This window comes from Pseudonaja textilis, chromosome 2 (genome assembly GCF_049901715.1).
Source record: "Pseudonaja textilis isolate UNSWEBS1 chromosome 2, rPseTex1.2, whole genome shotgun sequence".
NCBI lineage: Eukaryota > Metazoa > Chordata > Lepidosauria > Squamata > Elapidae > Pseudonaja > Pseudonaja textilis.
Window position 1 is genome coordinate 215,335,678 of NC_141991.1, and position 12,898 is coordinate 215,348,575.

General features: G+C 37.2%; 1 protein-coding gene across 3 annotated transcripts in view; it reads left to right on the forward strand.

Annotated features, from left to right (window-relative positions):
• The window catches only part of CHD1 (chromodomain helicase DNA binding protein 1), a 62,929-nt gene that overhangs the window by 35,604 nt on the left and 14,427 nt on the right, over positions 1–12,898 (forward strand). For all 3 annotated transcript variants that reach the window (XM_026719405.2, XM_026719423.2, XM_087927017.1), the window contains 11 exons: positions 1,458–1,610; positions 1,725–1,796; positions 3,193–3,342; positions 5,552–5,700; positions 7,014–7,110; positions 7,198–7,293; positions 8,596–8,772; positions 8,898–9,058; positions 9,590–9,631; positions 10,162–10,292; positions 12,658–12,796. In XM_026719405.2, coding sequence (XP_026575190.1) covers positions 1,458–1,610; positions 1,725–1,796; positions 3,193–3,342; positions 5,552–5,700; positions 7,014–7,110; positions 7,198–7,293; positions 8,596–8,772; positions 8,898–9,058; positions 9,590–9,631; positions 10,162–10,292; positions 12,658–12,796 — 1,367 coding nt within the window. The remainder of the gene's footprint in view (positions 1–1,457; positions 1,611–1,724; positions 1,797–3,192; positions 3,343–5,551; positions 5,701–7,013; positions 7,111–7,197; positions 7,294–8,595; positions 8,773–8,897; positions 9,059–9,589; positions 9,632–10,161; positions 10,293–12,657; positions 12,797–12,898) is intronic.

The window sequence follows — 12,898 nt, forward strand, 5'->3', positions numbered from 1 at the left end:
CCTAGTCATTTCCTAATTGGATTACTGTAATGCATTCTCTATGGGGTTGCCTTTAAGAATATTTGCCTGCAAAGAACTGTTGTCTTAAATTTTGATCACAGAAATTTATTTCAACATCTTTCGTAAAACTGAAAGCTTACTTTTTAAATATTTATAATTATATTAAGCAACGGAAATTATTTGTAAATTTGTTTTATGGCAACCGTTAGAAATTAAGCAAATAAGCAATAGCGCTGAAAAAGAGAGAGCTAGGAAGGCATACCCTTTATAATAACTTTCTCATGATAACTATAGGTAAGGTTGAATTGGGGACAATATGTGAAAGTATGTATATAAATATTTAAAGGACAAAGGTACTATGTCCTTTACAGGATACTAATAGTCCTTGATACAACTATCATTAAATGAATATCCTTGATATAACCATTCACTTAATGACAGTTCAAAAAAGGCCTTAGAAAAAGTAATTAAAACTTATACTCACACTTACAATTGTTGTGACTTCCCCATAGTCATATGATCTAATTCAGGCACTTGGCAACTGGCTCTCATTCACGATTGGTTGCAGCATCCTATATCACATGATCACAATTTGCAACCTTTTATGTTCGTTTCCGGCAAGAAACGCCTATTAGAAAAGCCTGTTTCACTTAATGAATATATGATTTCCTTAATGACTGCAGCAATTCACTTTTTACTTCACAGTGTAAAATCAGGTCTGATTTGATTTATGATTATAATGCCTTACACTACAAATTCCGGTCACAATTGAGGTCATAAGTACTATCTGTAAATTGTCTTCACAAGGATAAATGCTAACTGAATAACCTTGGGATGCATTCTATATCTGACTGTCCTTAAAAATGAATGACTAACTTAATTTGCAAGACTGGTAATAAGGACTAGATACCAGAATCTGGTATGCTAGTGCATCTCTTCTATTTCAGTCTTTATTGACTTTAGACATTTAGAGATGGTCCGACTTACACAGAGGGACCAGATGGGAAATTCCTGATGAGAATTCTATTTTACTAGGGGTTCTTAGGCAATTCTACTTTTTGGCTTAGACCCATTTCTCTATCTTGTGTGCAACAGCAAAATATGAGTGAGTAGTTGTCATAAGGTTGTGTAAAAACATTGCTAGGTAGTACCAATACTAGTCCAAAGTGGTGGTTACATAGTACAATGAGTGGCTTTTAAAGAGGTTTCTTTAGTAATTGTCTTACTTTTACATAACTTTAGTTTATGGTGTACTTGTATGGATTAATATATGTAAGATAAATTTTTTGACTTCACTTTGGGTTTTTTGTTTTTTTTAGATATTGGTCTTCTAGAAATTCTCATAGAAATGTATTAATGTTGTCTTGTAAATATAATATTCCTGTCAAACATTTTTTTAAAAACAAACAAAAACAGAAAACTGTTTGAAAGTGTAATACTTTATTTTTCATTTAAAGAACTTAATCCGGAGTAGTGGGAAGCTAATTCTTTTAGACAAGCTGCTGATTCGTTTACGAGAGCGTGGCAGTAGAGTACTTATATTCTCTCAGATGGTGCGGATGCTGGACATCTTAGCTGAATATTTGAAATATCGTCAGTTTCCCTTTCAAGTAAGAACGTTATTCTTTAGCTACATGACTGTGACTGCATTTGTTTCCATTATTGAATTATTTATTATTCATACTTGTTTACGCAATTGTTTTCTTTCTCCACTTCTCCCTCAGAGACTAGATGGGTCAATAAAAGGAGAATTGAGGAAACAAGCACTGGATCATTTTAATGCAGAAGCCTCTGAGGTAGGCAGTTAATTGTCTTTTTTTTTTTTAAGATAAGTGTTGTAGTCCCAGACTAAACATGCACAAACAGATACAAGCAAGAAGTAAGTTTCAAAACTCAAGCAAGTATGCTTTAAATTTCCAAATGTAAAGCAACAGACAAAAAAAATAGACTAGGATCCAGGAGTCAGAGTGTAAATAGAAGGTTTGTCAGTCAATTGAGGGGTCTAAAATCAAAGTCATGGGATTCAAAAGTCAAGATTCAAAGTATGTATACTTTGAAGTCTGGGTTAGTGAATGGTTGTGTCCAACAGAAAGGCTTTGCTTTGCTGCTTTACTGAAATAGAATCTGTTGATATTGCTCATTATGGGAGGGTACATGTCGGCCTTATGAAGTAGACCTAACAGTAAACATGACCAGATGACTTCATTCTATTTTATTGTAATGTTACATTAACAGAATTTTGCAAGTCTGAAAGTACTTCCACGCCCTTTATAGTCCAAAAACTAGGAAGTCTCTTGTCCCATCCACATTCTTATTGTGGGATAAACTGTCTTTCATCTGATTGTTCCCATTTGGGTTTTGGTGCCTTGCCTCCCAAAGTCATTTCCGAAGACCATTACAGCACAGATCGTTTCTTATGAAGAGCTTTGTAGAGCACCTTTGCTCTTTTCTCTTGGTGGTGTACTCTTGCATTAGGGGGAAATGGCAACTCAAAGCCCTATCTCAGGAGGCCAGTGGTAGTGCTCTTGTTGATTACCGAAAATTCTATCATAACTTCCTACAAGTCCTTAGGATGATAACTCATCTATTAATTCTAAACAGGCTGCTAACTTGTTGATATCCTTGGTCAAGTCTGAGCTTGCCATAACAAGGATGAGTCTAATAAAATAATAATAATCTTAATATGCTGAATTTATTTTTTCTTGTACACATGAAGAAACAAACACAACGGGTAATATTTTGTCATGGTAAAATCCCGATTTAACAGGCTAGCTGAGAAAGGAGTACCTGTTAAAAATGAATGTCTATCAAATTAACAGTTTCTTGTAATTGTAAAAACAATGACTGGGTGGAGCAGGTAAACACAACAAAGCTTTCATACATCATTCTATCTCTCCTCTTTTCTCTTTAGCGGGTGCTAGTGTTGCAGATCTCATCTGCCCCAATCTTCCTGAGCCCACTAAACAAAGATTAATAAGTTAACTTAGAAATTTACTGTACTAAATTATGGCATTGATATAAGCAATAGGCCTATCAGATAGAGCTGCATAAATCCAGAAGCCTATGAGGTTGCAGCAAAAGGACACAGAAAGCTCTTAAAATTTGCCTTCCATTTAATTTAGACAGCTAAGCTCATACATATGTTCGGTATCATATGCATTTTCCACTATTTAATTCTTCTCTTAATTTCAGGATTTTTGCTTTTTACTGTCTACAAGAGCTGGAGGTCTAGGTATAAATTTGGCATCTGCTGATACTGTTGTCATATTTGATTCTGACTGGAACCCTCAAAATGATCTGCAAGCTCAGGCTAGAGCACACAGAATTGGACAAAAAAAACAGGTTTGAAATTTAAATTCTAATTTGATGCTGGGTATATTATTAGAACACAAACATTTAAATTTTCCTGCATTTTATCTCTAATTTGGATTCATTGAATGGTTAAATCAAGGTAGTTAAAGATGCCTTATTCTTGTGGTTCATTGCTGCAGAATTTTATTCCTTGAAAATAGATAGGTCATATAGTTCATTTAAGTACATATATTAAACTGTTTAGAGACAAGTAATTTTCGACTAACAATCCCCATTGGTACCTGAATGGCACCATGAGACCAGATCTGATTCTTCAACCATTTTTACGGTGATCATTAAGTAAATTATGTGGTTGTAAGTCCAAGTCATGTGATCATTTAAGTCATTCCATTCTCCTGAGTGGACATTTTTTTGCCAGAAAGCAGCTAAAAAAAGTTCCAAATGGTGATCTCCAGTTGCCAAATGCCTGAAATATGAGGGGGGGCAGGCAATGACATGTTGTGGGAGCTAGCAGTGCTACCTATATGATTCAAATGTAATACATTTGTAAATAATACAATGTATATTGTTCCATTTCAGAATATACACTGCTCAAAAAAAATAAAGGGAACACTTAAACAACACAATGTAACTCCAAGTCAATCACACTTCTGTGAAATCAAACTGTCCACTTAGGTAGCAACACTGATTGACAATCAATTTCACATGCTGTTGTGCAAATGGAATAGACAACAGGTGGAAAGCATAGGCAGTTAGCAAGACATCCCCAATAAAGGAGTGGTTCTGCAGGTGGTGACCACAGATCACTTCTCAGTTCTTATGCTTTCTGGCTGATGGTTTGGTCACTTTTGAATGCTGGCGGTGCTTTCACTCTAGTGGTAGCATGAGACGGAGTGTACAACCCACACAAGTGGCTCAGGTAGTGCAGCTCATCCAGGATGGCATATCAATGCGAGCTGTGGCAAGAAGGTTTGCTGTGTCTGTCAGCTTAGTGTCCAGAGCATGGAGGCGCTACCAGGAGACAGACCAGTACATCAGGAGACGTGGAGGAGGCCGTAGGAGGGCAACAACCCAGAATCAGGACCGCTATCTCCGCCTTTGTGCAAGGAGGGAAAGAAGGAGCACTGCCAGAGCCCTGCAAAATGACCTCCAGCGGACCACAAATGTGCATGTGGCTGCTCAAACGGTCAGAAACAGACTCCATGAGGGTGGTATGAGGGCCCGACATTCACAGGTGGGGGTTCTGCTTACATCCCAACACCGTGCAGGACGTTTGGCATTTGCCAGAGAACACCAATATTGGCAAATTCGACACTGGCGCCCTGTGCTCTTCATAGATGAAAGCAGGTTCACACTGAGCACATGTGACAGACGTGACAGGGTCTGGAGACGCCATGGAGAATGTTCTGCCTGCCTGCAACATCCTCCAGCATGACCGGTTTGGCAGTGCCTCAGTAATGGTGCAGGGTGGCATTTCTTTAGGGGGCCGCACAGCCCTCTATGTGCTCGCCAGAGGTCGCATGACTGCCATTAGGTACCAAGATGAGATCCTCAGACCCCTTGTGAGACCATATGCTGGTGCGGTTGGCCCTGGGTTCCTCCTAATGCACGACAATGCTGCATCTCATGTGGCTGGAGTGTGTCAGCAGTTCCTGCAAGATGAAGGCATTGATGCTATGGACTGGCCTGCCCGTTCCCCAGACCTGAATCCAATTGAGCACATCTGGGACATCATGTCTCGCTCCATCCACCAATGCCACATTGCACCACAGACTGTCCAGGAGTTGGGGGGTGCTTTTGTTCAGGTGTGGGAAGAGATCCCTCAGGAGACCATCCACCACCTTATCAGGAGCATGCCCAGGCATTGTCGGGAGGTCATACAGGCATGTGGAGGCCACACTCACTACTGAGCCTCATTTTGACTTGTTTTAAGGACATTACATCAAAGTTGGATCAGCCTGTAGTGTTTTTTTCCACTTTAATTTTGAGTGTAACTCCAAATCCAGACCCCCATGGGTTGCTAAATTTGATTTCCATTGATAATTTTTGTGTGATTTTGTTGATTTTGCACATTCAACTATGTAATGAGCAAAGTATTTAATAAGAATATTTCATACATTCAGATCTAGGATGTCTTATTTTTGTGTTCCCTTTATTTTTTTGAGCAGTCTATATTGCTCCAAATAGTAACTTCTGTTTTGCTATGTTACTAATAAATCTTTTTTTCTTTTACCCATAGGTTAACATTTATCGTTTAGTGACCAAAGGATCAGTAGAGGAAGATATTTTGGAGAGAGCCAAGAAGAAAATGGTTTTGGATCATCTAGTCATTCAGAGAATGGATACTACAGGAAAAACTGTATTACATACAGGCTCTGCACCCTCTAGGTATGAGTGTGTGGGTGGGTGTTATAGACCTCCCTAAAGTACAAAAATAATGTATTGATTAATGAGGTGTAGTTCTTTTGACAAATATTCATATATATTTCTGAGAATCCCCATTTCTCTTCATTCCTGAATTATTGGGATATGCAAGAAGATATCTACCTATTGCTTCATTCTTCCATAACAACTATTCTATAGAGACCAAATTGAAGTTGCTAAAAAGAGGGAGAAAAATGGTGAGGGGGATATATATTGAAAAAGAAAAGGGTGTGAGCAAAATAAAAAAAAATGTTGGTTATAGACAGTCAGAAACAAGCAATTCCCAACCTTTCCAGCTTTGTATGTTTTAATATTTAGTTATTATGATTATTTAAACACTGCCCAACTCCAGACAACTCTGGGCAAATTACACATTAAAACCTAGAAATTATAGAATGAGAGTACAAAACATAAATATGCATGCAGAAGAAAAAAATACATGAAAACAATTTAAAAACTCTACATGGGACAATAACCACTCTATCCCAAGGTACAGGGGAGTAGCCAGATGTTTAGTGACTTTGATTGTGGGCGGAGGAGCAATATGGATCTCTAGTATTTCAGAATGTAGGTACTGTGACTGAAAAAGCAGGTTTAGGTCCCAAGAGATGACATTGTTTATTTGAGAAGTCCTAGATCTCACCTAATTTTCCTGAACTTATTGAGCAGACTGAAATATTGGAGGTGGGCAATTCTTCCAATAAACTAATATTTGAGCTATGAAGACTTGTATGAATGGTAGTCAACATTTGGAATTACACTGGAAGCTAATGATAACCAGTGCAGCTTTCAGAGCAGTGATGTTACTATTGTTAATAATGTGCATACTTATTACTGCCTGTGCTACCAGCACTTCAGAGTGGCTTCAGGAACAGTTCCATGTAGACTGATCTAGGAGGCTGTTTGTGAAATGACTATGGTGTAAATTACCATCTGAATGGCTTTGTGATCCCAAATGGGCGTAATGGCTGCAAAGGTTATATGTGAAGTCTGTTTGGACCACAACCACCACCTGGTTTTTGAGGAGAACCTATAAGTCCACAATAGGCCCCAGATTGCTGCCCTATGCACAAAACTAAGGATGAAATATCCACAGAGCCAAGGGGCCCAGATTATAAGAACCACTTGGTTTTGTCAGAATTGAGCCTGAATCTGTTCCTCATCCAGACTTACACACACTCCAGATACCAGGATGCATCACATGAATGGCCTGGGTTGATATATACAGCTGAGTATCCTCAGCAGTCCTATTATGCACTATTATGCTTCATTTTCAGCTCTACTCCTTTTAACAAAGAGGAACTGTCAGCTATTCTAAAGTTTGGTGCTGAGGAACTTTTCAAAGAACCAGAAGGGGAAGAACAAGAACCGCAGGTACAGGCAGATTAACTTCCTTGCATTTTATTTATCTGTAATTCAAAACCAAAATTCAATTGTATAATTTTTATTTTATATTTTTAGGAAATGGACATAGATGAAATATTGAAGAGAGCTGAAACGCGGGAAAATGAAACTGGACCATTAAGTGTGGGAGATGAATTGTTGTCTCAGTTTAAGGTATTAACATGCATGTTTACTTGTAAATGAGCATTTCTACATTTGATGGTATTCATTGCTACATAAGCATACATAGAGCTCTAATTTAAATTAGTTTAGCCTTTATTTCCATTACATTAGAGCTTTTAATGCAGAGGAATAGAAATAATTGAAGCATGTCTGGTCAAATATGCAAGTACAGTGGAACCTCTGGTGACAACTGTAATCCGTTCCGAGAATTCGATCGTCACCTGATTTTGGCATCCCCAGAAGTGCATGTGTGAAAAAAAAAAAAAAAAAGGTGCGGTGCAGAAGGGGAAATCGGCACCGAACAGCAAATCGCCGCGCCTGTGTTTGGTTGCCACCTGAGCACCCATTTGCGACCAGAAGTAAAACCTTTGGTCACAAACGGAAGCGTTCACGACCAGAGGTCCCACCTGTATTACAATTAAATGAATTGGTTTCTTTTCAATATTTTATTGGCTTTGGCTTTGTACAACACATATAATCTTCACTTATAATTACAGTGGCACTGAAAAAAAGGTTCATGACTTCTCCTTGAACTTATGATCATGTGATTGTGAATCTGGTGTGTATTTACAATGGTCACATGATCACTATTTACAACCTTCATATCTGGCTTCCAGCAAGCAAAGTCAATGGGGAAGCTGGCAGAAGTCACAAGCTAAAGTCACATGATGCTATGCTTAGCAACCATGGTGTTCACCTAATGACTATACAGAACTGATGACATAAATTGGGTGTAGTCACATATTTCACTTTATGACCTTGTTACCAAGCGACAGCTAGGTAACTAACTGCTGGCCTTGGTTGTAATTGATAAGTGAGGATATTTCTATTAGTCATATAAAATTTCTCATTCTTTAGTTGTCAATCCAAATTGTTGACATGAAAAATCCAGATTTTTTTTCCGCTCCATAGTTACCCGAATATACATATAATCTATTTTATATAGTTTCTACAGCTTTATAGATTTTGAAGTTATATGCAACCTGCAACAAAATAAAAAATAATATTTTTCTCCTTTCTGTTCTTCCAACTCTTTCTCAACTTACAAATGAAGATATTTGGCTATCGGGGCAAAAGAAAAAAACCACAGGAGAATTAGATTAACTTTGATTATGAGTTACTTGTGTTCTTGCTAATTCTGTTTTGTGGGATTTGAAACAAAAGTATTGATTTGTCATATCTAAAGATCTACATAATATTTTAAGCAAGGGTCTATTTATATATTTTGTCACAATATGTACACTATATAATGTGTGCATTTATATTGTGTCTAATAAAAAAATATTTTTACAGGTAGCCAACTTTTCCAATATGGATGAAGATGATATTGAATTGGAGCCTGAACAAAATTCAAGAAACTGGGAAGAAATAATTCCAGAGGTCCAGAGACGAAGATTAGAAGAAGAAGAAAGACAAAAAGAATTGGAAGAAATTTATATGCTTCCAAGAATGAGAAACTGTGCAAAACAAGTAAGCTTGACCTTTGAAAAGGGTTCACCTCTTCACTGTCTTTTGTTTTGGAACAATTGTTTATTTGAAATACTAAATATTAAGATTGAATTTGAGCACTTTGGCACTCTTTTTTAAAAAAATAGATAAGTTTTAATGGAAATGAAGGAAGACGTTGTAGAAACAGAAGATATTCTGGATCAGATAGTGATTCTGTCTCAGAAAGAAAACGACCAAAAAAACGTGGAAGACCACGTACCATTCCCCGGGAAAACATTAAAGGATTTAGTGATGCAGAGATTCGGAGGTAAGAAAAACATCATCATAATGTGTATTATCCTAATCTATTTCAATTTAGAAAGTAAAAATGCTCCCATAGTATATGTGTTATATATGTGTCAAAATGGTATTTTTTTTCCATTTGTGAACGTGAAAAATTCTGATATATTAAAATCCGTTTTTATTAAGTTGGAAATTAAAAGGCATAGTTGGATGCTTCTGTAAATTCAAACAGCAAAAAATAATTAGATTTGGGTTATAGTTTAAGTAAATATCTAACATTCTTCAAATTGATAAATGATAAATCATGAAATGATCACTTGTTCCTTGTTAATTTGTACTGTTATACAATTTAGGTATTACAAAATAACTGATAATATTCTTATGCATGCACACCAGCTTTTCTAATAGTCTTCATATGAACTTTGAGACATTCATTTCTAATTTGTCATTATTTTCTAAGTGATAAATATTTTTCTTTTCTCTTGTGTTTGCTTATATTGGTTTATTTTAAAACAAGAATAATTTTCTTCTTAATTTATCAAATTGTTTTTCTTAGGTTTATCAAGAGTTACAAGAAATTTGGGGGGCCTCTTGAAAGGTAAATAACTAATAAGTGGAATTTCTCTTTCAACTATCTATAGTGGAGTATTCCAATGCTATTTAAAAGACAAACAAAAGGAAAATGTATACAGTTCTGTGCATGAAAACCAGAATTCTAGTAGCATTTACTTATTTCTTCAACAAGGATTTTTTCTATTTAAAATTCAGTAAATAGGATTGTCAAGTTTAGATTATAAGAAAATAATAAGGATGAAAAGGCAAATTAAAAAACTAGAGATCTAAAAGCTTAGAAAACAATGTCACCCTCTCTCACACAAAAAATAGGGATATTTTTTGTATTCTTGACCTTCAATTAAAATCTTTGGAAATAAGGAAAAAAACTGTCAAATGCATTACTGAAAATATCAATTACTATTGGAAGGAGATGGATTGATTGCCTTTCTTTCCTTATTAGAAACTTTGTTGAAATGTCTAGCATTAGTGGTTGTAATTATGTAAATTAGTGGTTTTAATGATGTAAAAGGTTTGGTATATTGAAACCGGAATTGTAATGTTAACCTGTTGCAGATTAGATGCCATAGCTAGAGATGCTGAATTAGTGGATAAATCCGAGATAGATCTCCGGCGGCTTGGAGAGCTTGTACATAATGGATGCTTCAAAGCTTTGAAAGACAACTCATCTGGACAAGAAAGAGCAGGTACATAGTACTCAGCAACAGTTATGTGGTTATGAACCCAAGTAAAGAGTTCAGATTACACCTTTTTGCTCCATAAAAAATCATAACATCCCCCGGTCGTGCCTTTGAGTTTATGAACAGGTTATTACTGATATGGCTGACAGCAGTTTCCCATTCGTTGTAGTGTTTTCTCCTGTTTCCAGTTATATCTAGTATAGCATGTTTGTTATCTTAGAACATTACTGGCAACAATCACAAAAATTAAAAAGTGAAAAATAGTTCTAAAGTGAATGGGAGACACAATAGATTATTTTCAGAAACTCCCATTCCTTTGCCTCTTTTGGCTAATGCTAAATATACCCATTAATGTATTTCTCCAATGCTATATTAACTACTCTTATCTATTGGGCTAATTTATCATTGTTTTAAGAATGTAAGAATGGATCTGCCTCTATTAAACTTGAAGAAAAATAGTGTCATATTTAACAGTTAACAAGTTACATTGGCAATTGGAGCCAGAATTTCTGTCATTAAGCATTGACATAAAGTATGACATAAAGCATGACATCACATGAATGCATAACTTAGTGATAGCAATCCCAAATTCTCTTTTGCTATCATTAACCGACTCCCGCCTGTTGTTAGTCAAGGACTCAATCCTATCCAGACTATTCCTGGCTTGGCTCTTTCCAATCCTGAGCCTCAGTTCTTCTAAGATAAAGGACTGTCTTCCCCTTCTGCTTACCATTAACTGCCTATTCTTCACCATCTCTGCCATTTTGGCTTTCTTGCAACTGCCTTGCAGAGCTGCATAGTCCAATGGCTGTTTGCCATTCTGCAGCTCTGGCTTTTTGGTGTGCAGTGCTTTTTGGCCTGCAAGAAGTCCCTGAGCTGCAACATGCAGCCAATCCCAGCCCAATGAAGCCACAACCATCTCAGGAATCCTCAGCACCTTGTCATGAAAGCTTCAGCTACTCCAGAAAGACTTAGCCATCCTCACCAACCTGTACTACAAGGCTTCTGCCACCCAGTGCTCCACTGTTTGAGGTGGCTTGCTATGTTCTTCTTGTTGTTGCTGATGTGGGCCTTTGCAATGCAGCTGCTGTCTGCATGAGGTCTTCTCCAGGTCTTGTGAGGAAACTGTCACATGCAATCAAGCCATGTGCAGTCAGCAGCTGCCTTTTGAAGGACCAGTATAGGATGCTTGGTCAGCATCAGGAGCAATTAGACAGCAGAGGTCAGCTGGGTGTGGAGTGCAAAGGGCCAAGAGGACAGAGATGGTGGAGGTATGTGACCGAGGAAGGAGGGGAGTTGAAGTACCCCTGCAGTCATAAGTCGGGCTGGGCTGCCAGGCACCCAAATTTTGATCATGTGCCTGCCAGGTGACTTTAATTTCAGAGTCTGGACATAAGCGTTATTTGGAGCCAAGGTGGCACAGTGGTTAGAATGCAGTATTACAGGCTAATTCTGCTGGCTGCCAGCAGTTCAACTCTCGCCAGCTCAAGGTTGACTCAGCCTTCCATCCTTCAGAGGTCAGTAAAATGAGGACCCAGACTGTTGGGGGCAATATGCTGAATCTGCCAACTACTTAGAGAGGGCTATAAAGCACTATGAAGCAGTATATAAGCCTAAGTGCTATTGCTATTGTTTTGTACTGTGGTAACTTCGAACAGTCACTGAACAAATAGTCATAACTCAAGTACTACCTGTATACTTAATATTACCAGTATTAGGTGGTACAGTGGTAAGATATGATATAGGTAGTCCTTAACTTGTAACCATTCCTTTAGTGACTGTCCAAAGTTACACCAGCACTGAAAAAAGTGACTTAGGGCCATTTTTCACATTTACAACTGTTGTAGGAACTTCATGGTCATATGATGAAAAATTCAGGCTTTTGACACCTGGCATGCATTTATGACAGATGCCCTGTTTTAGAGTCATGTGGTCACAGTTTGTAAGCTTCCCAGCTGGCTTCCAATAAGCAAAGTCAATGAGGGAAGCCAGATTCTCTTAACAGCCACACTTAACAGCTAGGGTGATTTGTGGCAAAAAAGGTAGTAAAATGCAGCAAAAGATGCTTAACAGTTCCCTTGCTTAGCAACAGAAATTTTGGTTCAATTGTGGTCATAGGTCAAGGACTATATTCATAATTATTGTTTCATTTGTTTTACCTCATATTTTTAAAAGTCAGCATTTCTAGTCACTTTGTTTATATTTTATGCATTATTTATTTTTGAGACATAATTTCATTTAATTGGCTGTATCTCCTTGGGTGGTTTTGTATTGAACTGTAGGGCCTTTTGTTTTTTTCACATTTTGGATTATTTATATAAAGAGAATAAGAAAGTCTAATACTTTTCCTTTGTTGCATTCTAAATTTAAGGAGGTAGACTTGGAAAAGTTAAAGGCCCAACATTCCGAATATCAGGGGTACAGGTAAATGCAAAATTGGTCATCTCACATGAAGAAGAGCTGGAACCATTGCATAAATCCATTCCTTCAGATCCAGAGGAAAGGAAGAGGTTTGTATGTCTATACTTGTTTCCTTAAGTAGAAATTTTGAAAATCGTAGTCATGCTGGCAAGTGATTTCATTCACACATTTTATTTTATTGTGGCTGAATT